At 43.2% G+C, this 26476-nt stretch overlaps 1 protein-coding gene and 1 long non-coding RNA gene across 2 annotated transcripts; one reads left to right on the top strand and one right to left on the bottom strand.

The window, feature by feature from the left end:
- Positions 1-156: 156 nt before the first annotated feature.
- On the top strand, positions 157-25420 carry specc1la (sperm antigen with calponin homology and coiled-coil domains 1-like a). Its single transcript, XM_086169608.1, has 16 exons — positions 157-449; positions 9620-9782; positions 9888-10023; positions 10132-11762; positions 12562-12769; positions 13619-13692; positions 14899-15074; positions 15827-15990; positions 16065-16183; positions 16676-16766; positions 17734-17823; positions 17910-18069; positions 18324-18426; positions 20722-20838; positions 20930-20989; positions 21433-25420. The coding sequence occupies exons 2-16, from the start codon at positions 9657-9659 to the stop codon at positions 21520-21522; spliced, it is 3345 nt and encodes a 1114-aa protein (XP_086025734.1). The 5' UTR covers positions 157-449; positions 9620-9656; the 3' UTR covers positions 21523-25420.
- LOC147221714 (uncharacterized) lies at positions 3557-19667 on the bottom strand. Its single transcript, XR_015107852.1, has 6 exons — positions 19201-19667; positions 12471-12648; positions 9078-9128; positions 8863-8989; positions 6999-7136; positions 3557-3779 (listed from the first exon to the last, which is right to left on the bottom strand). It is a non-coding gene; the product is annotated as an uncharacterized LOC147221714 (long non-coding RNA).
- Positions 25421-26476: the final 1056 nt, after the last annotated feature.

Raw genomic sequence — 26476 nt, 5'->3', positions numbered from 1 at the left:
TAAATTCAACTAAAATGACAGGAAAATTGCAGAAAAATGTGCCGAACATTAAAAAAAAGAGAAAAATATTTAGGAATTTCAAGTATTATAAGTAAGATGATAAAATCCAAAAATATACATTTTTTTTAATTTTTATTTTATCATGGGCATGGGAGGATTGCCAATCTGTTAATGTGTGCCTGAATGCCACATTTGTCATAGGCGCTAACGCGGAGAGGCAGTGGAGGTGGATCCGTCCCAGCGGCAGCAGCGTGTCCCCCGGGTCAGGGTCTGATGCTGAGGTGATGCAACCAGAGGAGGGGGGCAGAGGATCGTCCGGCCGCTGCCAGCAGAGAGCAGCTGCCGATCGACACCGATGATGTGGGATTGACGCTCTGTACGCGGTCCGGACGGGGAACCAGTCGGACGTCTAACTAAACCGTCAAAGTGGAAAAATAGGAGAGCCGGAGGTATGAATATTTCCACCCATCTTACTGTTCGTTTGCCGGCTATGCTAACATGGTTAGCTTCGTGATAGCATTAGCAACGTTAGCTTCGGCAGAGTTTACACTCAACTGAGGTGAATTGAAAAAAAAAAAAAAAGAACACCAAGTTACGGTAACGTCATTTTGATCGGGCGAACGGGTTTTAGACAATTTCTTTTAAATCAAGTCAATGCAGAGTGTTATTTTTGGTCTACCAAATTGATTTTTAGCACAGCTGTGCAGTTAGAAGTAATCACCTGGATGTGTACAATGAACTATTTCAAAGTAATACGAGAAACCTCGAAAGACCGACCTCTTCTCAAATCTGCTACATATCCGAAGTGATTTCATAATTTTTTACGAGCGTTTATTCAGCTGAACCGAGAAGTCGTGATGTGGACTCTCGGAAGAGGTTTTGAATGGATTCTTGAAACATATCTCGGCTTAAATTTGACTTGATATTAAGATCGTGAACGACTCTCTGGGATGCGCATAGTCCTGCTTCTGAATTAGCATGTGGTGCAGTCATTTCTTATATTCTATAAAACGACAGTATATGATTTCCAATTGTTCAATTTTCCTTCGAACTCCTGCGTCTACGTGCATGCTTTTGTTTTGAAAGAACTTGTGCAAACGGGAAGTGAAATACTTGAAATTCCCTGCGTGTCTGACCTTATCTCTGACTAGCTAGCTGGGCGATCCTCTTGGGTTTTGGAGTTGCCATTTGGGCGTCTAACGTGACTTGCAACGACGTTTGAACGCCCTTGTCGCACCACGTTAGTTGTCGTTGCCACCTCTGGCTTTCGATCGGTTAGGTTTGTGCCCGAAGATCTGGCTGACACATTGTTATTGGTAGCCTCAGCCGCGATGCTGTATTGTAGGTAGCCAAGAACAATGTCCACTCGCCAACCCATTGAGAAGAGTCAACACAGGGCTGATGTTGCAGCACGCACATTAACGCTCTGCAGTAGCCCCTCTTGTCTAGTTTAATAAACCTTTCTTTTTCTCACAACTCTCTTAAGATGCCCACAGATGTTTCCCTTCTTGCCTGACAGAGGAGAAAAGAGTTAGCCATGTCTCAGAGCCCACACTTAGCAGAAAGGACCTCTGAGCTTTGCCTTGAGAAAAATCCTGTTTTTCCATGAACCCCCATCCCAAAGCGGCATTGAGCCAGAGGGAAGTAAATGAATGTAAATCCAAGACAAAAATGTAGGCTTGAGGGCATTTTCAAATTGCAGTGTGTTGTGATACAATCTGCTGAAATGAAAAAAAGTCTCTGTACAGTACTTTTACAATACTCTAATAACTAGCAGGTTGCAGAGGCATTCAATGTTTACTGTTTATGGTGGATATTTGTGCGGTCGCAGTAATGAGATAATGGGGAAAACATCTCATGATAAACCAAATGTAACTTGTTTCATGACACAATACAGCTTTCTTTTTATTCAACTTTGTGTTCAACCAAAAAACTCCTTTGACCTTAAAGTTTCGTGTTTTCGATTGATACCCGCCCGCTTTGTATCGGAGCTGAGATTTTTCCTTTAAAGATCCATATCTCAAAGTTGTAATCCTTAATTCACATTTTACAAGTGTGGGGGTTAGATGGAACAATGCCTTCAGGAACTCTTTAACTCTTGTCATGCACTCATATGAATCACTTCGCCGATTTATTCAAAGGAAGCGTAAGGGAAAGTGAACAGCCTCTGCTCTGTCTCGGGCTAAACGGTGTCCGCTTGTCCTTGTACACACAGACCCCCTTTTAACGGCAGACGCCACCACAGGAAGTGCATGTTATGGCAAGGAAGTGCCTCCCTGCAGTTAAAGCATGAATAAGGAAGGAAAGCCGGGAAGGGGTATTTATGAGTTACTAGACCACCGCCACCCCTCACCTCCTCCTCTCTCCAAGATTAACTCCACTTTCTTCACTGTCCGCTGCCTCGGCCTCTCCTAGTTTGGCTGTGTGAGGCGGAGTTGCATGCACCCCTGTACCCTCGGTCAGTCACATCGCAGTTTTTGTAAACGGTGCTCACGTGACGCTTGAAATCAAATCAAGAGGAGAAGGGATGGTTTCTGGCCGCTCCTGGCCCGTCTCGCTCCCTCGGTCTGCTCGGCATCATAATATCTTGTAAAAGCCAATTATTGTGTTGTCGGACGGTCTTACGGCGTTTCTGGCGGGGCTCTCCAGGGGAGCTATGAAAGGTTTCAGGGGAGAGTCAATGAATGGAATGGAAAGGAAAGATGATTACATTACTGTATTAAAACAGCCTGTAGATGGGCTGCAGTGGACATGATTTTGGTTAAAATAATAGCTATGGAGATTTTTTCCTGTTTCACCTTTCACATGTTTTCACTGTAATTTCAAGTTATTGTCAGAAAGCTATAAAAGGCTACCGCAGCCTCAATGTTGACTGTTTTAGAGATCCATCAAATTTGTCATGGTCCCAAAATCTTGGGCTCCAACAAACCGTTACCTCCGTCACTAATCAGTCCTTCAATTCTTGATTAAGTCACTCGTGGTCGGTTCATGAAAATTATGTATGAAATATGATTTCCACACTATTTTCTTTCTCATCTGACCGCCCAGAACCCCCCCAAATTTTTTCAACCAAAGAAATATTTACTTACTCTGAAAATCTGAACATAGACTTTCCAAGACAACTGAAAACATTTGGGAAACTAACCTCTACCTCTTCTCGGGTGTAACCCACTTTGTTAACGTTTAACTTGTCACTTTAAGTCTGGAAGTATACTGATGTATATTAAGTGTAGTTTGTGTGATATCATATTGAGGACTTTTTCATATATAACAATCATATGAAAATTGTGATTGGTATTTTTCCCATTTCATACATGTAAATTCACTGAATTGACTTTAGCCTAAATAAGAATATAAAAATTGAAAACTGGTAAAAATCAGCATTAAATTGCATGAAAAGTACCACACAATTACTTGAATATTAGTGAGATGTGAAGGAGATGTCATACAACGCATCAGTGCTCAAACAGAGACTTTTTAATCTTTAAAATACCAATTAAAATATTAATTTCCCATGCTCCCATATTGCTTAGTGTAAGTTACATGTTGTGGACCGTAAATAATTTAAGTCTTCATTATCAGTGCATGTCAGAGGGTGTTTGACTGGGCTGTGGATGGAGCCTTGAGCAGTATGTAGAGCTGTGCCGTGCAGGGTGTGCTTCCTCTGCTGCTGCTGCAGCAGCAGCAGCTCTGTCCTGCTGCTCTGCTCTGAAGCCACCATTCAGGCCCGGTCAGAAGAGGCACGCTCACTCCGGCTTCCAGCTCTCCGTCCCAGACATCTGCTTTGACAAACATTCAACTATTCAGAAAACTGGCCAGTCACAGCGAACATGTGTCAGTACTTGAGCAGAACGCCCTGCACATGTTTTAAATGCGCGCGTGAGTATGTGTAAGGAACACAAGCACACACACCCCACCCTTAGACAATACACAGCATAGCAATAAGACACTGAGGGAACATAAAAAAATCATATAGGTAACACAAAGGGAATGACCAGTTTTGATAAATATAAGGTATCTACTTCTGGATTTGTCATTGTTCTGATAATACTTTCGCTGTTAATGTTGTTTCAATCTAGAAGCGAATGTCTGTTTTGCACATTTCATTCTTTTGATCCTTTAATAGAAGCAAAGTTGATCGGGTGAATGGGGACTGAAAGACATGGACTGACTGATGTTGCAAAATATCCGGGAATTTGAACTCTGTCTTCATCATCTAAGACATTAAAGGTTTTTTTTTTTCCCTTTAGACAAATTATTTGTTGTTTGGCAATGAAAATAATTATTGCAGCCCCACAGGGATACAAAATAAGCTGGTCACACTAGTAATATGTTTTTTTTTTGTCCCTGTTTAGCTCAAGCATGAACATTATTCACTTGCAAGTAGGGTTTTCGTTTTCCTAAAAAGGAAGAGAAGTTGTTTGCTTTGTAAAATATTCAAAATGATAACAAAGAACTTGTGTAGCTCAAGCTAACCCCATTGAATGTCAAACCATCTCAAAACAAGACGTGAGAAACTCTTTCATCAAGAGTGCCATCAAGGCAGCAGATCCTTACACGGGAGAGAGTTTATTTTTGCCGCTATGTGCACGTTAAGAAAACCACAATGTGATTTGAAAATAGTTAGTGCATGCTGCATACAGTAGCATAGATGGTCTGAGATGATATGAACTTTGCGGTGTGTCCGTTCCTGTATTTTGAAAGCAGCTGTTTGAAAATGGCAGCGTGGAAGGGGTTGGCTTAGAGCATTTGAGTAGGCTGCAGCTTGCATTTGATGCTCTGGTGGCACCCTAAATGAAATATCTCCCCACACTATTACATCACATCCAGATAGATCAATCTGGCCTCACATTCCCACTGTGCACGCCCACCGTTGCCTCAGGGCGGGGCAGGGCTGGTGTGGATCCCATCTGTTCTGAGGTTTTAGGTCCTGTCAGAGATGATGCTCTGCAAACCTAGTGGTCATCGAGGTAACATTCTCATCAGCCCAGCCATTCTGGATATTGTTCCAGACCTCCTGCCTCAACACAGTGCTTTCCTAAAACTCTTTAAGCGTCAAACTACACAGTAAAGTGTGCCTAAAAGAAAAACTTGTCCCCCGCCGTCCCCCGCTGAGTTTTATCTGATCTCCTGCTGATTCTATAGCTGATTGTTTCTTGCAAATTCAGTCGTGGCATTTTATCATGGTTCTCAAAAGACAAAATCAAGGTTTGGAAAGAGTTTTCAAAAAAAAAAAAAAAAAAAAAAGATTTTAAAAGTCAGCGTTCATGTTTGCTCTATTATTCAGTTATGTTTTTAGGGGTTTATTTTGTTCTTTTGGTCAAAATTAGATCTGATATTCAATATAGGGTATTTCTACATTTTTTTTTAAATTGATTCCTGAAGGCAAGTGTCCGATCAGTTTCTCATGACCTCCAGGGGGTGGCCCCCATCAAAATGTCTGCTGTCTATTTGTCCCATTATTTGAAAATCCCAGTAGACCAGAAGTTTTCTGGAATCCTCCAAACAGACTGCCTGGCACTTGCGAGCATGTCAGTTAAAAAGCCACTTAAATCAGGATTCGTCCCCCTCTGTGATGTTTGGCTTGAACCTCAGCAGATCCCTCGCATCCTGTCCTCGTGGCCGGGTCCTAGCACGGCATTAAACACACTTTAAAATGCTGATGAAGTGTCTGATAAAGTGTTAGGTTCGTTTTGTTGCAGTGCTGGTAAGATTTTTTTTGTCTTTATATTTGGGGTCAAAACATAAATGAGGAAGATGATCTGTAAGAGACTCCAAACATGTCAGTCTGCAAACCAACAAAAGCTGCTTCTTTACAGCTTCACTGTGTAAATAATTTAAGACAACCTATCATCATAAATAGTATGTGCCGGTTTGGGCTGAATGCAATAAGAACTGTAAACACATGTGAACACATGTTTTAAATTTGGCCCTCACTTGACTCTTCCAAATAAGGCTCGGCAGGGAGAACAGGGAAAGGAACTGCAGGACCATAATCTGACATAAGGCGCGCACTGAGGTCAAATATGAGCGAGGGATGTGACCTGTATTTGTACTCCGCTGCAGTATGATGCCCAGTGCGAGATTTGCAATGTATCGTGTTGTCCAGGGCTGTTCCAATGGACTATGTACTTTTTCCCCCCAGTGGTTTCATCCTAAAGAGGTTGCGGGGATTGTTTTTCTGTATCCCGCCCATGTAAACTGATGAAATGTGTTCGAAAACACTTAGAAATACATATTTTGATTATCCTCTTCTTGGCCATTCCAATCCAGGGAAAGTCTTGGCTACTTAGATTTACTGAAACTAAACACAGTGGCTAAAAGGTACGAGTCATGTACAAAGTCATGTTTTTGTTTACAGTAATCTCAAGTGGTATACATACATAACATAAGTTGCATCTCTAATATTACCAATTGTGATAATATGATACAACACACCGAATTTAAACGCAGAGACATTATACTCAAACCCCTTTAAGCAGTTTTTCAAACTGTCGAACTAAATGCTGACTATTCTATATGACCATCATGCAAATGTCTCCTGAAATGTAATATTACTGCATCTACTTCTCTGGCAAACATAGTGATTAAAGATGAATATTTTGACTTCGGACAAAGGCAGCCACTTTCTAGGTAGCAGGTAAAGAAATGTCATGTAGCAAAGTGATCTTATTAACTGACACTGGACCGGTGTTAGCATTGACGGAAAGGGATCAGTTGGAATTAAAAACAGACTTTGAGCGGACATTCTTCCTCACGTGACCTATTTATGTTCTGCGTAAAATGCATCACTGTTATTTAAGCGTTAATGACATTTAGTTATCTTCAGCTTGGCCAGAGTTCATTTCAATGGTCACATTAGATGTCATGCCGGCTACTCATTTGCCAAGATGTACTGGACAGACCTGTGTCTAGACAACAGCAGGGTCCTCAGAATTGAAAGCAAACTCTTGTTTTTTGTAATGCCTTTGCTCCGTTTGGAACAATAAACACACTACCTTTAACTGTTGAAACGCATTATCACTTGAAAACTATCTTCGTCTTCAGTTTAGGTCCATGGGCTCCGGAGTTGAGGTCTACGGCGATCCTTTCTTCCTCCAGGGTTATGAATTGATTGAGATAAACAATGTCAAACCCTGTGAAGGAAGCACAAAATACTAGTTAAGCCTGAGGCCCACTTAACCTTATGAACTAATCAATGCTTCTTGCCCTGTCAAAATGCTAAAGTCTAACTGGGCAGGAAAGTGATTGTGACAGACCCACTGCTTTGCACAACAAAAGAACTTTCCGGTGGGCCTCTCAACAAACAACAAGAAAATGTCAGGCCTTTGTTATTGGAAATGATAAGCTTCACAGCTGGGATGCAAAACAAAAATATGCAGTTATAACATAATAGCTTTCCATGTCATCGTTCCAAGCGCATATTTTCGCATAACATGATCCTCATCAGCAGGGCGCCTCTGTAGTTTGCAGAACCGAAAAAATGTACTTTTCGGTACTGAAACTGCAATCACGTACACCGCGGTGGTGTTGTTATCAATGGCAGTCAGTTTTTTAATACTGTTGAATAAAATCAAAGCATCTGAGCACAGAGACGGCGGAGCAAATGGCAGCGAAGCGTGGCTGATTCCCCTTGGCCTTTGAAGGAATTTTGAAGAATAGAATCATACAAGGACAAATATTAGGTCTGTAAACCAAACAAAATGGCTTAATCAGTACATGAATCCATAAAAAGATGCTCATATTTCCATGACTGCGTACTGCTGTATTTTCCGAGACCAGTATCCTACTTAGAATTTGCAGACATGGTGAGGATGATGGACACATCCATACAAAGCAAGGAAAGGAAAGCAACTGTGGCAGCTCCCTCAAGCTTATAGTGGTATCAGAAAATGAAATAGGAAAATAGTTTGACTGAATCAAAAGTTAAATGCTAAATATTTTCTAAAAAGCTATATAAAAGTACTTCACATTGATCAGATTCTTTTATACATGGTGTATCATGTAGCATGGAAATATGATAAAAAAGTAAATAACTAAAAAAAAAAGTGGAAAATCGATCTAATAAGAGAGTGCCTCGATTCCCGAAAGAAGTCATGTCTCAGATATTCAGCATTTAGCCATTTTATGTTCTTTGCGGTTTTTGGGCCAAATTTTTGGGGAGGAATTCGCTTAGTAACTTTTTGCAGAACTTGGGCGCCTCATCGGTAGACTGGTCTCACTGGCCTTCACTCATAGTCGTCTTTCCTGCTGATATGCAAAATGTATTTCCATATCCAAAGTTCTCCTTGAGGAAAACAACAGATCACTACTGACTTTCTCAATTCTCCTGTTAGTGTCACAGACTCTGGATTTTTATTTGAAAAGGCTCCGTGCCACAAGACTTCTACCTCTTGGTCTCTAGCCGTCTTCCACCAAGTATTTCACGCTGTCACGGCATCACGTCGGCTTTTTTCCAAACCCACACGCAATGTCGGAACAACGTCGAATGAAGCCCTTTTTGTTTTATGCACACTTTGTTTCTCAGTACCGGCCAGGACCAACACCTCCATCCCTGCCAAGTGAACGAAGTTTACGAGAGCAAGTGCAATGCATAACACGTTCTTTGTTTCCAGTGTTCTATTTTGATTAGATCGTGCTCATCATCTGTTCTCTATTCACGACACATTTAAAAAACCATGTTTGTTTTAAGGATTTGCAGTAATTAATTCATTAGCATGTTAGCCTTCGAAGCATGTTAGGGTCATTTGTTTGAAATACATTCCTGCTGGTTTTGATCATTCTGCACAAACATGACAATAAACATTTCCTGGCTCTTGTCAGATTCAATCACACTGGTTGCTTAGAAAAACACATTTTTGCCTCTGAGTACGTGAGTTTAAGCTCCCTCTTTGATCTGTGAAGGAATCCTCTTCCCTGTTTTGGCTCCAATGGTCCTCCTGCCTGCGCAGTGCTGGAAAAATCCCTTCTTTGCCCATCTTTGTCAATGCTGAGAAGAGAGCCAGAATTTCTCCCATGAATAAATATTCACACTGGAGTTTTAACAACCACGGCAGAGCCATCTAGTGGAGGTTTACCTCTGGAATCCTCAAACGAGTCACTTCTGTCCGAATTGTTTCCTCCTAAGGCTGGGGTGAATTCAAAGAAGAAATAACACAATGATCAGAAACATTATTTGGAAGCAAAATATAACATTGTAACTGCTACAGTTTAGGAAAATCAGATAAAATCAGATAAACCAAGGCATTTAAATGAATGACATGGATAGGTTTTTTTTTAATCAATGTATGCATGTGTTTCCTTTTCTCTTACATGTTTTTATTGTCATTTTATGCATTCTATAGTTTTTCCTGATTGTGTAAACTGTATTCATTTGTGCTAAACAAACACACACGCCATAACAAAACAAGGACATGTTGGGATTTAAAGACCAAATTCATAGACCTGCATTTTTTAATAATCTCAAAATGCCAAGAGTAGATCAGATATGAGATATAAGGAAGAAATGTGTTCTGGGATTTTTCTCCCATTTTTATGAACGGCATCAGGGGACAGAAAGGATCCTTTCAAGCAGTACCTCCACATCCATGACTTTTCTCCTCTCCTCCACATGTGACAGATCGAGCCGTAAATGTTTCGGCACCAGAAAGCTCAGTATGAAGAAGTCCGTGCGGCCAGCGGGGAGTAAAGTGAGTGGAGATCGAGGGAAGGCAGATGTCTTGGTTGCTGCTGGCAGCGGAAAACCTGCTGGCAAAACCAGCAGCACGGCACCCCTCTCAAAAGTAAGCCTCATCGCTCACAGGTGATTCGTGTGCCAGCTGTCTCACAGGGAAATGAACGCCAGTCTTTTCTTGTTTTGTGCTTAAATGTGTTTCCGTGCCCTTCAGGTGAAAAGCAATGATGATCTTTTAGCAGCAATGGCTGGGGGGAATCCCGCTTCCAGTAACGCGGTCGCTAAAACTAAGAGAACGGCCTCCGTTGGGACGAATGCCACCACCATCGACAGCAAGTTGAAGACATCAGGTATTCTGATAAATATAACTCTTCACTCCTGTTTGATGCTGGTGAGGTATCATGAAATCGAAGAGGTTCTTATGCTGTTGGTTTTTTTTTTTTTTTATTCTTAAAAAGGTACTTCAACCAAGCGTATGACCACTTCAACTACAAAAGAGCCAAATTTGTCACGAGACCGTCTCCGTACATCCAGGACGTCCACGAATAAGAAGCAGTCGGTTTCAGGGACGCCAGCGGGTGATGTGGCCGCAGGGAAGCGATCCCGCAGCCAGATCGTGGCAGAGTCCGAGGGCCGTATGACCAAGTCAAAATCCGATGGCCAGCTCAGTGACAAAGTGGCTCTGGAGGCCAAAGTAAAAGACCTGCTGGGTTTGGCGAAGAGCAAAGATGTGGAGATCTTACACCTTCGCAGCGAGTTAAGAGACATGCGGGCCCAGCTCGGCCTGGGAGGCAAAGACCCTTCGTCGCAGGACGAGGCGGGAGAAGGAGAGAAGCCCCAGGTGTCTGCTATTACAGCGGCGGATGTGGAATCCACGCTTCTCCTCCTACAAGAGCAGAACCATGCCATCAGAGAGGAACTCAACCTGCTGAAGAGTGAGAATCGCATGCTTAAGGACCGGCTCAACGCTCTGGGCTTCTCGCTGGAACAGAGGTTGGACAGTTCGGACAAGCTGTTCAGCTACGCCTCCCTGAGTCCAGACCTGGCAGCAGGCAGTGGTCAGAGCGACGGCGGGTGCACTGGCACTCTCACCTCCTCGGTGGAAGGCTCCGCTCCCGGCTCGCTAGAGGACCTGCTCGCTGAACAAGAGCACGGAGGCTCTGTAGACAACCTGGACAGCGAATCCAGCGAGGTCTACCAGGGCGTCACCTCCAGTGACGATGCCCTGGACGCCCCCTCTGGAGCCTCCTCCTCGTCCGAATCGGAGTGTGCTCCCAGCAGGGAGCGCTCCCGGAGGGGTAGCAGTGGCAACGCCAGTGAGGTTTCAGTAGCCTGTTTGACAGAGCGCATTCATCAGATGGAAGAGAACCAGCATAGCACGGCTGAGGAGCTTCAGGCCACGTTACAGGAGCTCGCAGACCTTCAGCAGATCACCCAGGAGCTGAATGGGGAGAACGAGCGGCTCGGGGAGGAGAAGGTCATCCTCATGGATTCGTTGTGCCAGCAAAGCGACAAACTGGAACTCTACGGCCGGCAGATCGAGTACCTGCGCTCTCTACTGGACGAGCATCACATTTCATACGTGCTCGAGGAGGACATCAAGAGCAGCCGCTACATGGAGCTGGAGCAGCGATATGCAGACTTGGCGGACAACGCGCGCTTTGAGAGAGAGCAGTTACTCGGGGTGCAGCAGCACCTGTCCAACACCTTGAAGATGGCAGAGCAGGACAACGCCGAGGCGCAGGAGATGATCGGCGCGTTGAAAGAGAGGAACCACCAAATGGAGCGCATCGTGGACTCCGAAAGGCAGGATCGAGTGGCCATGGCCGCCGCTCTGGACGAGTACAAGGCAGCAGTGAGCAGCGACCAGGCGGAGCTGAGCCGCTGCAGGGCCCAGCTGGACCAGGAGCGGCAGAGGGTCGCTGAACTCTACTCCCTTCACTCTGCAGGGGACAAGAATGACATCTGCCAGCTGCTAGAAGGGGTTCGGCTGGGGAAGGAGGAAGCTGAGGCCAAGGCTGCGAAGATGCAAGAAGAGCTGGAGCAAGCCCACAATGAACTCAGGCAGCTCCAGGAGGCTTTCAGCAAGGTTAGTGGAATTGGAGGCTCTCCTTGAAAGGAACCCTGAGATGTCCTGAGTTTAAACCCAATGAATCACTTCTCCCCGACGCCAGCGTGGGCAGCAATGATTCAAATTTAACCAAGAGTGTAGATGTAATGATGCCATATTTTCAAAAGGACAAACCTGAAAACGGCAGTACTTTTATTGTTGCCACTTTTTTTTTTTTTTTTCAACTTTTCTGGTCTTTTCCCCTTCTCGTCACCCCCCGCCTCCCAGGTTTCTTGTTATTTCTGGCCATGTTTGAGAAACTTTCCTGCCTCTTTTACTCATGGCATTTTCTCAAGGAAGTCACTACTGTGGGGGGAAGAAAACTAACAAAAGCAAGAATTTTTTGTAAGGGTCAGATCAGGGATGCAGAGTAATAAATTGTGTTTAAATGATTGTGAAAAGCGGCTGAACCTCAATCTAAATATCTCAAGATATAAGGGTCCCAGGAGTCTGGGGTTTATATAGTTGGGGGGTCCAACACATGAAAGTTTGACTAGATTGTAGATTAATGACTGGATGGCAGGGATCTTGTATTCAGAGTAAATGATAAGAATTCCTTTTAAGAAACACACAAAGCATTTAACTGATGAACGGCCGACCCCCTTTAATGGGGTCTGTAACTGGCCCGGCAGCAGGCACAGGGTCTCAGCTGATGTCGCCTTCTTTCATTTTTTATCACGGCCTCACCGAAGCCTGGATTCTCGTCTCTCAACTGCAAGAGTCCTGCCTTGTGAGAGACGCGATGACGGATAGTGATCCGCTCTTCCTGTGTATGCAGCTCGACAGTGAATACAGAGACTTCCAGGAGCAGGTGCAACAGCAGATGGCCGAGCGGGAGTGTGCACTGGAGAAGCAGCGCTTGGACCTGCAGGAGAAAGAGACGGAGATCGCGGACATGAAAGAGACCATCTTTGAGCTGGAGGACGAGGTGGAGCAGCACCGGGCCCTGAAACTGCACGACAACCTCATCATCACAGACCTGGAGAGTAAGCAGACCACGCACGCGCGCACGCACGCACGCACGCACGCACGCACGCACGCACGCACGCACGCACGCACGCACGCACGCACGCACACAAATATTTCCCTCAACATCTATGACTATAAGAGGGCCTCTCATAGGCCCTGGCCCCAGTTTCCAAAAAGCGTCAAAGTCCCGTTACTCACACGGTCCTTGGAATTCATAACGTAAATTGCAGGTGGACAAACAAACAAGCCTATTTTAATTTGCATGTAACTTTATTTTTATTACATTTTATTTTAGATAATTTATAGAATTTACAGTAAAGATAGGCTATAATGATTGTGTCATTCTTTTTAAGTTTTTTTTCTTTTTTTCTAAGCCATCAGGGATGCTGCTTTAGATATAGGGCTTTGCATTATTTAAAGAATAGTGAAGTGTTCTTGTGAAAGAAACCGCAAAAAAATGTACTATTATAAATTTCCAATTTATAAAGCATTAGATGGTTATGGGTAGGGTATTTTTTTCATTTTGAAAATTTTCAAAATATAACTGTCTTCATAAAATAAAGTAGATGTTGGGTATTAGGTGAGTGAGCTAGAATTATCTAAAAATGTAGATAGTGTTTTTACAAATTATTTTAAGAAATAGAGAAAATAAGCAAGAATGAATGAAGTGTTCATTTTCTGCCTTTTTTTTTTTTTTCCTTTTCATCATGAATCTTTTACCATCTTTCGAACCTTAATCTGGAGATCGTTACTACTTTGACACATTTTATAATGCTCTATATCTCACCAGTATTGTTAAAGTGTGTGGCTGGTCAGCACCTGGATGATGGTCAGTGTGTTTATTGAACATGTATTTGTCATGTCAGATTCTGTGAAAAAGCTGCAGGACCAGAAGCACGACATGGAGAGAGAGATCAAGATCCTCCACCGCAGACTAAGGGTAAGTTCTCCAACTGAAAACAGCTGGTTTCCTCCAAACGGAAAGTCAGTTTGGAGTAAGTGACGCATGAGTCGGAGGGCCTTTCAGGCTCCCAAAACAACGTGCGACTGTGTGATACTATCAGGGAGGATTTAATTCCATCAGCCTGTGCTCACTTTATCTTCCGTTTCCTTTTTTTCATCTACCAAGGGTCCAGCCTTACTTATTGTCCTCACCTACAAGAAGTTTTTGGTTTGCTAAAAATGTGCATATCTGATTTAGAATTATCTGGGAGTTTTGGATTGAGGAAAAAGTCTAAATTTAGGTCACTAGAATAAAAGATCTGTTTTTAAACCTCAAGTTTTATATGAGTCTACTGATACAGTCTCTTTAGTTCGGTACAGTGTAGAACTCTGTCAGCAATATGATCTAAACAGAGAAGCAGTAAAATGATTCGTGACGAGAAATGCAATTTTTACATCCTATTAGGAAATGTGACATCAATCCAGTGGGAGTTAATAAGGGTTAATTGTCACACCAGAGCTTATTTCAACTTGTGAATGTGCTAAATGAAGTAAAAAAAAGATCTTCAACGGATATCAGTTTAACATCAGACCGATGTAATCAGATTCGAGTTTAGTTTTGCATCAGTTATCTCGACATTGAACTTAAGTGAGATGCCAGTTCATCAAATAGCAACAACGTTAATTTGCTGCTCACTTTAAAGTGATAATCTGGGGGGATGATGGCAAATGTCACCATATGTCCCAAATAAGTGGGGTTTCACCAAAATGCTGTACCGACCTCTCACCAGATTCATATTATTGTTTTTATTGTCCAACACAACATTTTGGGTCATTCTCATGGAACTGGTCAACAAAGTTTTTAGGCTGCTTCATCAAGTTGTTTTCAGTGGTAAGGGAAAAAAGCTAATATGAACCATTTGTGCAAAACCTGCTTCGCAGCAGACACTTAGCAGCCAGCTAACAGTACCCGGAGGCTGGAGAGATTCAAATCCCCACAGGAGACCACAAAGTACACCCAAACAGTAGGGTCAGTCTGTCTGCTGGACAGGCTAAGAGATGATTGTTTGTGGACACACTGATTGTCTTTCTGCATCGGGAATATGTCCATTTATAGTTTGTTTTGTTTCCTTCCAAAGGTGAGAGAACTTCGAATTTCTCCAATGGATAAATGACATGTGGGTGCTAACGTGTGTGTGTGCAGGAGGAGTCGATGGAGTGGCGTCAGTTCCAGGCCGATCTTCAGACAGCGGTTGTCATTGCTAATGACATCAAGTCGGAAGCGCAGGAGGAGATTGGCGACCTGCGGCGCCGGCTACAGGAAGCGCAGGAGAAGAACGAGAAGCTGAGCAAGGAGCTGGATGAGGTCAAGAGCCGCAAGTAAGACCCTTGGAGGGAGGCTTGGATGACCTGCAGCTGACATTGGCTGTCCTGTGACTGCTAATGAAGTTTGGAAATATTTGCCCTTGCGTATTAGGTCATTTTTCACTGTCACGTTGTTTGTGTTCATTTGTCTTCAAGTCACATGTTGAGGATTTGTCAACTGATGACTTCAACCTCATTTTCAACAATTCATGAGGAAGGTTACTATGACTGAAAGTTGATTGACGATTAATGTTCTTTGGGTCATTCAGAACAACATGTGCCAAATTTGTGAAACCAAGTGTCAGACAACTTTTTATCACATGATGATATAAAGTGAGAGTGTCTGAAAACGGTCTGCTTTGGGGTTGGGTGTTGAACATTGATCCTACTTTGATATTGCTTTTCTGTTTTTTTTTATTATAATGATCTTGGAAATATTGACTATCAGAGTGTTCTAAAACGTAAAAAAGTAAAGGCACTTTTATTGTGATTTAAAATAAGAGTTATACAGACCATAAATCAGTAAGACACTGCATACTAATGAGATTCTTGAATATCAGCAATAAAATTGCACATAAAATGAGCACTTGCAGTGTAAAAATCAGTAAATTAGAAACAAAACCATTTAAAATGCCTGTTATTAGAACCATATTGAAAGGTCCCATCTGGAAAAAGAGGAGCATCGAGCTCATCTGATCAGCAGGACGCGGTTCCTTGCCGGTCCCACTGTTCTGTAGTTACTGAATGTGGAATGCACTGTTTCTCAGACAGGAGGAGGAGAGAGGGCGAGTGTATAACTACATGAATGCAGTGGAGAGGGACTTGGCTGCGCTCCGGCAGGGAATGGGTCTCAGCCGACGCTCGTCCACCTCCTCAGAACCCTCCCCCACCGTCAAAACACTCATCAAGAGCTTTGACAGTGCCTCACAAGGTGCGCAAGGGGAGAAGTGTTTTAATTCTTATTTTCAGTTATTCTTACATTAATGCTCTCCCTTCCTCTACAAGGTCCTCCTTCCAATGGGGCAGCTGTAGCTCCCACGGTCACGGCTTCCCCGCTGCCACGCACCCCCCTCAGCCCCAGCCCCATGAAGACACCCCCTGCCGCTGCAGTATCGCCTATACAGGTAGAAGACAGAAGGCTTTGACGGTTTAAGCCCAGCAGGGGCCACTCTTAGCAGCAGAGCTCATCAGTTACACTGTATTTTACGTTTTTGTATAACACATTTATACAAACTGAAAATATCAAATGAAATAGTAACACCCCAGTAACATTGTCCGCAATTCCAGGTGCCACAGGCCAAATTGAAATCCTAAAGTTCTAGTTTGCAAGATTTAGGTCATGTAAACTGATGTGCTGAAAGTGGAATGGAAAGCTTTTCTATGACATTTTGGGTATCCTGTGTATTGAAGCTACATTTGGTTCCTCATTTTGGCTCTGAACAACATGAGTTTCTCATTTAAACTTCCAATTTTAAAGCTGACAGCAAAAGTCATAACTAGTTATGTAATCCAGATACATGTTTTACCTATTTCACATTTATTTTTGCCTGTTTATTCCACATTTTGCATTACATTCCTGTTAACCAGCGGTTTCCAATCATTGGCTGCTGTTTCAGAGACACTCCATCAGCGGGTCCATGTCAGCATCCAAGCCTCTCTCCTCCCTAACTGACAAGAGGTCCAGCTACACCGACCTCACCATGCCATGTGAGTCCATCGACACATCCCACTGGCTGGTTTTTTTTTTAATAGTCAAATGGCATCACAAGAAAACGGAACGGTTGCTTCTCAAAGTACAATTTTTCACAAAAGCAAATGCAGTCACTTCAAATACACCTGGTGTTACCTTTTTATTAGAAATCTGTGCCATCAGATTTTTAAATTTGAAAGCGTTCAAAATCCTTCGCGCTGTTTTTCAAGTTGTGTCCCAATTTCCTCTGATTTCAGCTTTTCAAGTTTCAACGCCTCACTTTCAAGTGCATTTGGTTCAACTATCTTATGTAATTGATGCAAAAGATATACAATTCAATAGCATTTTCCCATGATTTTTGAAAACAAGCGTGTAAATCAATGCTGGAAAAAAGTATACATTGTAAAATAATTCTCATAGGCCACAATTATTGCCCGCAATCTGCCTGTTAATCTAAACCATCAAATGATCTATCACAATTTTCTGTGTAAAGTGGAAAAAAAATTAATCAATATGATGTCCGCGGCTGTCTATTTGATGTGATGGCTCTGTTTGCAAAGGAGTAGAGCAGTTTGGTAGTAATGATCAGCCAGTCCTCTTCTTTCCCATCCATCTTCATAACAATTAGCGCAGTTTTTCCTGTAGAGGCCTGGATTTGAGGCCTATCTGGTTTACTTTACATTGACTTGTTGTTATTGTTAATAACATTAGACTGGAGGACAACACTGAGATAATGAGACATCACTGGCTCCCTCCATTTCCTCTCAGCAGTAATAAGTTCAAGTGTTTCATGTGAACGTGCATACTCGAGTGTCGCCTCCCATGGTCGGTTTATTTTCCCCTGATTTATTGTTTTCTCTTAAACGAGTCGCCCGTGTACCCTGAACTCCGAGGGACCGGAATGTGGCTCCTCGATGCTCCGAGGAGGTCTCGTAGAAACCCCGCCTCTGCTACTACGCTGTAAATAATTTGATGTGTTCACAGCTGAGCACCTACTCAGGGGAGCCTCGGCCAGTCGCCCCCCGTCTGTCCTCCCCAGAGTCTCCAACATGGACGCCGGCAAGACAATTTCAGGTTAGGCGCTGTCCGTAGCAACGATCCCGGCCTCCTTCCGTCTTCTCCCGCGCCGATCGTTCTTCGTCCCTTCTGTCCCGAACCAGTGTCCCGCCGTAGCAGCGAGGAGATAAAGAGGGACATGTCTGCTCAAGATGGGGCCTCCTCATCCTCCCTCATGGCCATGAGTGCAGCCTCCTCTCCGCTCTCCCTCTCCTCTTCGTCCCCCACGGCCTCCATCACCCCCACGGCTCGCAGCCGCCTCAGGTAAACACCCCGTCACCCCATCGCCCGCCCATGATGCAGCTGCCTGAGAGCATCCATGTCCACGCCGCCTTCCACAAACACCCCCTTTCAAGCGGGAGATGTTATTGAGTTTACTGACAAAACAAACAGCCGTCACTGCATTCCTGGATCGCTAAGCAAACATACTTTCTATATAGATAAACTGTTTGCTTTGTAGATAAAGTAATTTTGCTGAGAGAGCGTTTGCTTACATGTCTTTTCTATGTCCACAAAAGAGAAGAGAGGAAGGACCCGCTTTCAGCCCTGGCCAGGGAGTACGGAGGCTCTAAGAGGAACGCTCTTCTCAAGTGGTGCCAGAAGAAAACTGAGGGTTATCAGGTACGTCTCAGCTCCGATAAGACAGAGGTGACTGTAACGCTGCAATCTTATTGTGAGAGGCCATCTCCTCAAATAGCACACTGGGAAAAAAAGCAACATGCTCTTAAAACCGGTGGCTGTGAGAAAAAAGGAAGCGCTCGATCCTCTATGGAAACATTGATTTGCCCATGATGGAACAAAATGGAAAACACTAGTGTAAACTCTGCGTTTTTGTTGTTTTAAAGTTAAAAATAATAAAAAAAAAGAACAGCCTCGGCAGCAGAATTGGACACCTTGTGAGGAGGATGGGAGAGCACCTGGTTCAAGGAAGGACTGAGGTGATGTTGACATACTGCCGATTTATGTAGCTGAACTGCTCCAATGCTGAACCTGTCAATGGAGTAGGCCAGCCATCGCCTGGGCAGATGTAGCTGTGTTGGTAGAGCGGGCTCTACAAGACTCTAAATAGCGTGATTGAAACGTTATTTAAGTGGTGACCATTTCCTCTCCCTCGTCCCCTCCTTCCGTACCAGCAGTACGTCCGGTCAAGTGTCTTCGGTGCATAAAGCACTCTTCCACTTAAACTGGAAAACTCTACCGCTGCTTCCTAAACAACCCAAGTGATCTGTGATGAAATTTCAAACCTAACAAAACAACCAAGAATAAGACAGATAAAGGCTTCAAATTGCTCATCCAAGCAACGTAGTGTAAAAGAGGTCGTTTCAGAGACAAGGATTAATGCAGATAACCAGTATGGAGGCCTTTTTGACAAAAAATGAGATTACATTTACTCACATCAGCATCCTTCCGTTTTGTCCTGAGGGAGCTGCGGTTCAGTTGTCCCGCCAAAGTCCAGGAGTGTTTTGTGGATGAAGTAACTTTGGCTGACCCGGGGACGAGCTGAACTCAATAGCGGCTTCAATTTCCACAGATCCTCGCGGTGTTATTTTAATGAGAGATAACACCTCAAATATGTTTGTTTATTTATCAGATTTTTTTCTTATAAATCTTCCCACAACAAGATCTGTGGTTTTTCTCAGAAACTGGGTTGCAAAGAAGCATTGTCGGTGAAGTTTAGTTTTACTCTGTAGAGCCTCTTAGAAAAGGGTCGATTTCAATCGTGTTGAACCGTCTCTTATAATTAAACCTCCATAAAAGCTGTTGTTCCTTACCTGGAACTGTTGTATTTGGTCTCTGAGCCTGAGCAATGATATAATAAAAATCCATAACCTAGAAATGACTTAAATTACTATCAACAGATGTGTCCGTCACACTGAAGTGATATTTAAATAAATAAGCACAGGGTTGCCATGACGCCTGATGTTTTTCACAGGAAGTGTGCAACATTTAACACTTCCTGCCTCTTACCAGGGTGACAACAACACGTTATGATGCAGCCGAGCATTTGATCGTGGCAGCGATTGACAGATGTTCCAGATGTTTTTCGACTGACACAGGATGGAACAGACTGTAAAGTCGAGTTGTTTGATTTGAAAGGTCATACGATGACAGTTGATGGCTTAAAAGACAACACATCCAATATGGATCTGTCATGTCGAAACTTAAACCTGAATTGCACCGTGCTTTCCTGTTACCGAATCTCTCTAGATATCTCCACGACGACCGATTTTATTGTCATTGTAAGAAGTTATTGGCAACCACTCGGAGCCTGTCACTGACGCAACCCATTTTGCAACATGTAACAACAAGTCAGCATAGCTCACAATCAAGCAAAACAGTCATCAATTATCATATATATGTAAAGAAAAAAACAACAATGATTTAAAGAGAAAAAAAAAGGAAACCTGTATTTTCCACCTTCCTAACTCAACTCATTAATTAATTCCTAACTAAAGTAATTACCGTAGTTAAGTGCTGTATATGAAATGCACCATAGGATAGAAAATGGAGGAAAAAAAAAAAAGCACCAAAATTAAGTCGATTTTGTCAAGGTTAGCCTGGGAACACTTCGACCTGGGGAGAGGGCAGTCGTACGCAGGATAAGTGTCTGACAAGAAATGGATGGTTAGGATGTAGACGTGTTGTAACTCTCTGTTAGCTGTTACACTTAGCGCCCTGAACTTGTAAACCTTCAGACTTCACCTGAAAGAATGGATGGCTCAGAAAATCGTTGACTCGTGTCGTTTGTGTGACATGGGATTCGGCCTATGTAGAACAACACACTTTTGAAAATCTTGTAAACCATGCTCGTCATCCAATAATGCACAGCTTCACCCCTCTTTCTCTCAGCCTGGACTCTTGTCATTCTGCCTGGTCAGAACGGAGTATGACTAATCTTTTTGTGCTGCTGTTAAGAACATCGACATCACCAACTTCAGCAGCAGCTGGAACGACGGCCTAGCCTTCTGTGCTGTGCTGCACACCTACCTTCCTGCCCACATCCCCTACAAGGAGCTGACTAGCCAGGAGAAGGCAAGCACGGGTCCCACCAAGTAAACCCCCCCCACCCATGTAAACATTTAGGCTTTCAAATTGACAAAATGTCCATTTTCTCTCTTTCTAGCGGAGGAACTTCACCTTAGCCTTCCAGGCTGCTGAGAGTGTCGGGATCAAATGCACTTTGGTAAGATGCTGATGTGCAGAGAAAGCCAGCCGTCAGGAGGTCATGTGTGATAAAACAATTTAAAAACAAAACTAGGCCGGAGGAAATAAGGAAAGCGGATTAAAAACTCCACGAGCCCGTGTTAAACGGGCATTTTTATCTTTTGGCAAAGAAGCCAAGACCCTTCGCTCCCCTCTGCTTTTAAGATATGTAAAACACTCCCGGAGTTCCAAGGTCCGGTTACAAAGACTACAACCGCTCCATCATTGTAAATGCAGATGTATTCTTGGTTTGGCCCTAGCGGCGGCCGGAGTGGAACCGGAACTGGAACCCCCCCCAACACACACACACACACACACACACACATTGATGAAATCAAAGGGGTCTCTGTGTGTCCTGTTTAAAAGAAGACTTTGAAGTTCGACAGCATGAGTTACAACGTTATGTGTCTCCTTCTGCTGCAGGACATTAATGAGATGGTGCACACGGAGCGGCCGGACTGGCAGAGTGTCATGACCTACGTCACAGCCATCTATAAATACTTTGAGACCTGACGCCGCCGCCGCCGTCTCACCCGCCCCGCCCCCGCAACACAATCAGCCCCCCCACACTCCTTCACAACTGCTATACCTCACCGACCCCGGAACAGAATCCAGCAACATTTTCATTTTTCCCGTTTCCCTTCATATTTATTTGGTGAAAGCAAAGCCGGTCGCGGCCCAGTCTTTTTAGTTTGTTAGGGATCAGAGATTGTTTGCAAAGCAGCAGCGAGGCAAAAAAAGAAAAACGTAAGCGTGCCTTCAGTCCCGCTTCACAAAATCACCCCCTTCCACGTGGCGCTCAAGCGGTGCAGTTCGTTTGGGGGACGGTTTCATAAGGGTTCGGAACAAGAGGAGACAATTTCGATTGATACCAGTCACCAGTCGTGCCCCCCTGCCCCCACACACACCCGCTTCTGCGCGCAAAACAAACCAAAACACCAAACTAGATGCCAGTCGAGGTGGCGTTCCCTTGTTATCCGTGCGCCCTCCCTCCCGGAAAGGATTTCACACGGACTCAGCCTTTCGTGTCTTCCAGACATCCCAGAGTGTGACGGACGCCCCTCTCTGTGTCACCAGATCAAGTGCCTGTGTGATTTGTGATGCAGGAGAGCAGGAGATGAGCCAAACCCCCCCAGTGTCTTTCCACCACGAGGCCGAAGAATCCAGGAGTTGCCAAGCACGTCGCCGTCGGCCCTCGGAAAGCTGACGTCGGGCTCCGGGACAGACCGATGCGAGCATCTGGTCCTGAAAGACTGCTTTGTTAAGCTCTTCAAGCACAAAAATGCTGAATTCACTGCGACAACACAGCTACAATGCGTTTTTCGTTTAGCAGCACAAATTGTTTTTAGGATGGGTTTTCACTAATACGTTCATGAAGGAGAAGTCATAATATTAATAATAGGATGTGTGGTTTTCAATACTAATGTGTTTTTTTGTGCATTTTTCTAGACTTGCATCTCCCAGCTTGCACTTCTTTCATCAGGCACATGCAGTACTCAGCATCGGGTCATCATAACCAAAATTTTTTTTTTTTTATTATTATTTATATATATGGGGTTTGAGTGACGGGACGACTTGTGTTCGGATCAGAAAGCCTTACGCCTCATATCGTAGGACGGGTTTGGAAAAAAAAACCCACTCACCCTGTCAGAAACAATGTGCTCTGGTGCGAGTGAGAGGAATGCTCCACATTTTTGGGAAATGCAAGTCACATTCACATCTTGCCGGTTTAGATGTGATGACAGTTAACAGCGCTCTCCTTCTGTACTGTAAATAACAAGCTAAAAGCCTGCAGGTTGTTAGCGTAGCTTAGCATGAGCACTGACAGCTTAGGGATACACCCTAGTTGGCTTGAAAGATATGGAAATGGTCTTACTGCCAGCTGCAGTGTCAGAACTGCGGTTCCTTTGACATTCTGCCTATAATCTGTCAATAATTTGCCTATTACTGAACAAGAGCAGCTGGATCTTTTTAGTTTTTGTTTCCAGTTTTGCCGCCAAGGTAAGCTAACAGGCCACTGGATCAAACTTTTTTATTTGTCTGATGAGGGGGATCAAGTCCACACACACAAACATAAACACACATAAATTGCTCCTTCTTCCATCGACAAAAAAAAAAAAACCAAACATCCTGTAAGTGAAAGATAAATGAAGGGAATGTTTCTGGAGCCATTTTTGGAGATTTTTCATACTGCGCCGTTAAGTTCACCCACATGAGATTAAGAGTGATTGACCTGTCAATCAAATACATGTTCTAAAAATAGTTTGACTTCAAAAAAAGTATCCCAATTGAGAGATTTGGTTGATTTTGGAATATAATGTTGATTCTTAAAGAACAAGGAGGTCCGGTAAATGCGGAATGTTTACCAATGTCATAATCGCATTTTATTACACCAATTGGTTTTATCCCCGCCCATCAGAATCAGCTCTGTGGTGGACAAAAGCTGCACGGTCTGGCATCCAATTTTTTTTTGTTTCACAAAAGCAGTCTCTGAATTGTGTTTTGAGTCAGGGCCGGAAGCAAAAGTGCAGGAAAAAAAACTCCATGAATTGCCAGACATTTAATACAGTGTGCTGATGCTGCGTCTGTAGTTTCCGAACACCTGCGTGGCTCCACAGGTGCTTTCAGCATGTTATTTTTTTTTTTCCATTTCATCGGTTGCAACGCAGCGAGGAACGTTACTGTAATATTGTCCGACCGCTCCGTGTCAGCAGTGCCTCGACACACCCATCTCACTCTTATTTATTTGGGTGGTTTCGCATTGTCCCCACTGAGCTGGAGACTTTATTTGTGTCTCCAAGGTCTTTATGAATTCTCTAGCTAGATGTAGCTGCACTGAGAACAGTTGTTTTTTTTTTTTTTTTTAATTTAAACCCACTCTGATTTCCTGCCTTCACAGTTTTGCTCCTGATTGTCAGGCTTGCTGTATGTGTGCGTGCACGTGTGTGTCTTGTGTGTCAAGTTGAAGTCTCTTCACGTGCCAAGTTAAGGTCGGATCAGATAAAGCAACATCGAAGCATAATGAGCTGGTTTTAAAGTAGGTTTGGGCAATATGTATAGGAAAACCATATTTGCAAATACATCCAGAATTTTTTTTTGCAGATGATGGGATGGTTTTCTCATGCAATTTCTCAATTTTTAGTAATTACACTGAATCACATAGATTAATAATCATCCTCAAAACCTTGAATTGGCTTTCAGACATTTCATGATTATTCTCAAGGTTAAATTCTCATTTTTTAACATGATTTGCCCCTGATTGTTCAGTATATTCTTTGTGTATTTTTAGATCACTTCCTGATGATTTTCAGGGAGATGAAAACAAAACATACACAAAAAAAAAAATCAAAATTGCTTTATTACCAAAGAATCATCCAAAACAAGAAAATTTACAAGACAGCGTTCCTAGTGTGTGTACAAATAGTGAAATTATTCACCCACATATTCAGTATTTAAAAAAGAAAAATACATATGCGATCACAAATCGGCAATATGGTATGTCTTAATATTTCCCAGCCCTATTTGGAAACACATCCTGCTGCTAGTTTGCCAAACATCAGTTAGTACAGCTGCATTAGACATTCAGTGATTTAGCACAAGAGCCTGTGACAGTGTGTGTGTGCGTGCGTGTGTGCCTGTACATGATGCATTTAAAGACATTCGAGAGCTTGGGGGCCCATAATGCCGCGATGCCAGGGGTCAATAGCCAGCGGTTTTATTGCCCTGTGCTGGATCCCGCTGCGGCGGCGTGTGTTTTTATGGCTCCCGGCAGGCAGGTCTGAGGGCTGTGGAAGATTTGAAGGCTCCCGATGCAACAAGTGGAATGTGGTTTCATTGGGCCTGAGAGACTTCGAACAGCGAGCTGAAGCAAAAGCTAAGAAACACACGCCACCTCCGCAGGACGCGGCGCCGCGGCCGGTTCCACTGTAAGGCCCGTGGCCGCCCTGCGTACGAGGCTTTTACACGAGGACTAAACTTGATGAGTGCATTGTGTCTTCTAAGGAAGTCACTTCATCATGAGTTAATTATTTTTTACTTGAAACTGCTCTGAGAATTCCACTGAAACCCGCTTCAGTTTGTCTTTTCACTTCCACATTGCCTTTTTATTTTGTTGTTTGTTTGTTTTGTTTTGATTTCCTTTCACAACTCATGTTTTAAAGTTTTGGTATGGAATTTATATTTTATTTTATTAGAAAAAAATTCTGAACACACTACATTGCAGTCCCTTGTTACATTTACTGATGAGTGAGTGTGTGTGTGTGCGTGTGTGTGTGTGTGTGTGTGTATAAAGGGACAAAGCTACAGTATTAAGTGCACACTAAGATGAAATTCAGTTTTAAAAAGAAAATTGCTGTCTGGTCTTCTGTTGCTTTATTTTTCTGGCAGTAGTTATAAAAGACCATTCAATCAGCCTCTTTGGTCATTCTTGGCAGATTTCATTTTCAATATTTTTTGTTTGGTCAGGATTCGATGTGAAGAAAAAACCAAAAGGAGAGAAAATGAAGCAAGAAAAAAATGATGCAACATTTTGAGACCAAGGAGACGAAGAACGCCACCATTGCATCCTTACACTTCCTTTTGACCATGAAAACACAGGAGGTTTTACGACCCAAAAATATTTGTAGTTTCCGAGAGCTACGAAAGAAGAACTAGGCGTGAGTGGTAAAACAAGGTCTCTGGTCTGTTTTTTTTTTTTCTCCGTTCCTCCCTGACTCACAGGATTTCTGTTAAAAGCATGAATTTATAGCAGCTAGAAATGATAAAAACATAAAAAGACGAAAACACGTACACAAGGTAGTGGCAGGCAGGGGCTGCTCAGAGAGCAATCCAATTTTGTTCATTATTTTAAACATTTTATGTCAACTGATGTCCTATTTGATGACTGAAATGGGATGTTTGGTGTTTTGCAACCAAAAAGAAAAGACAGTTGGACAGAGGGAAGTGGTGACTGACAGCAGCAGAATTGCAAGGGAAGTGATAAAAGCAACTGTCATATAAAATGAGGGAAGGGGTGGTCAGCTTTTCATAATTATTTGAGTACATTAAATAACAGTTTGCAGTCAAATGACTAAGTATATTACAGACTTGCTTGGATATTCAGTAAATCTGTCCAGCCTGTAATATTAAAATCCTCTATCTTTTATAACGTTGAGGTTATGACTCCTGAATGAGATAAATAACTTTAGAATGATGTGAATTTAACTGCAGGTTTTTCTGCATTATGTGATCCGCCCCATAGAAAAGAAGCGAAATTACAATGAATTACAGATAATAATAAGTCTGTATGGAAAACACTGTTACTACAAGCCTTTGTAATGATAAAAGTGGTGACCTCAGATGACCTTTGACATCACGTGGATGTGATGGAAGTGAAAACAGGTGAAAATGACTTGCACCAGTCATTGTGTGTGTATGTGTGTGTGTGTGTGTGTGTGTGAGAGAGAGAGAGAGGGAGAGAGAGAGAGAG

Source organism: Fistularia commersonii, chromosome 22 (assembly GCF_037954325.1).
Source record: "Fistularia commersonii isolate RoL2024-O1a breed Wild chromosome 22, RoL_Fcom_v1.0, whole genome shotgun sequence".
Classification (NCBI taxonomy): domain Eukaryota; kingdom Metazoa; phylum Chordata; class Actinopteri; order Syngnathiformes; family Fistulariidae; genus Fistularia; species Fistularia commersonii.
The sequence above is the reverse complement of the archived record's forward strand: the minus strand, read 5'-3'. Positions and strand labels throughout refer to the sequence as shown.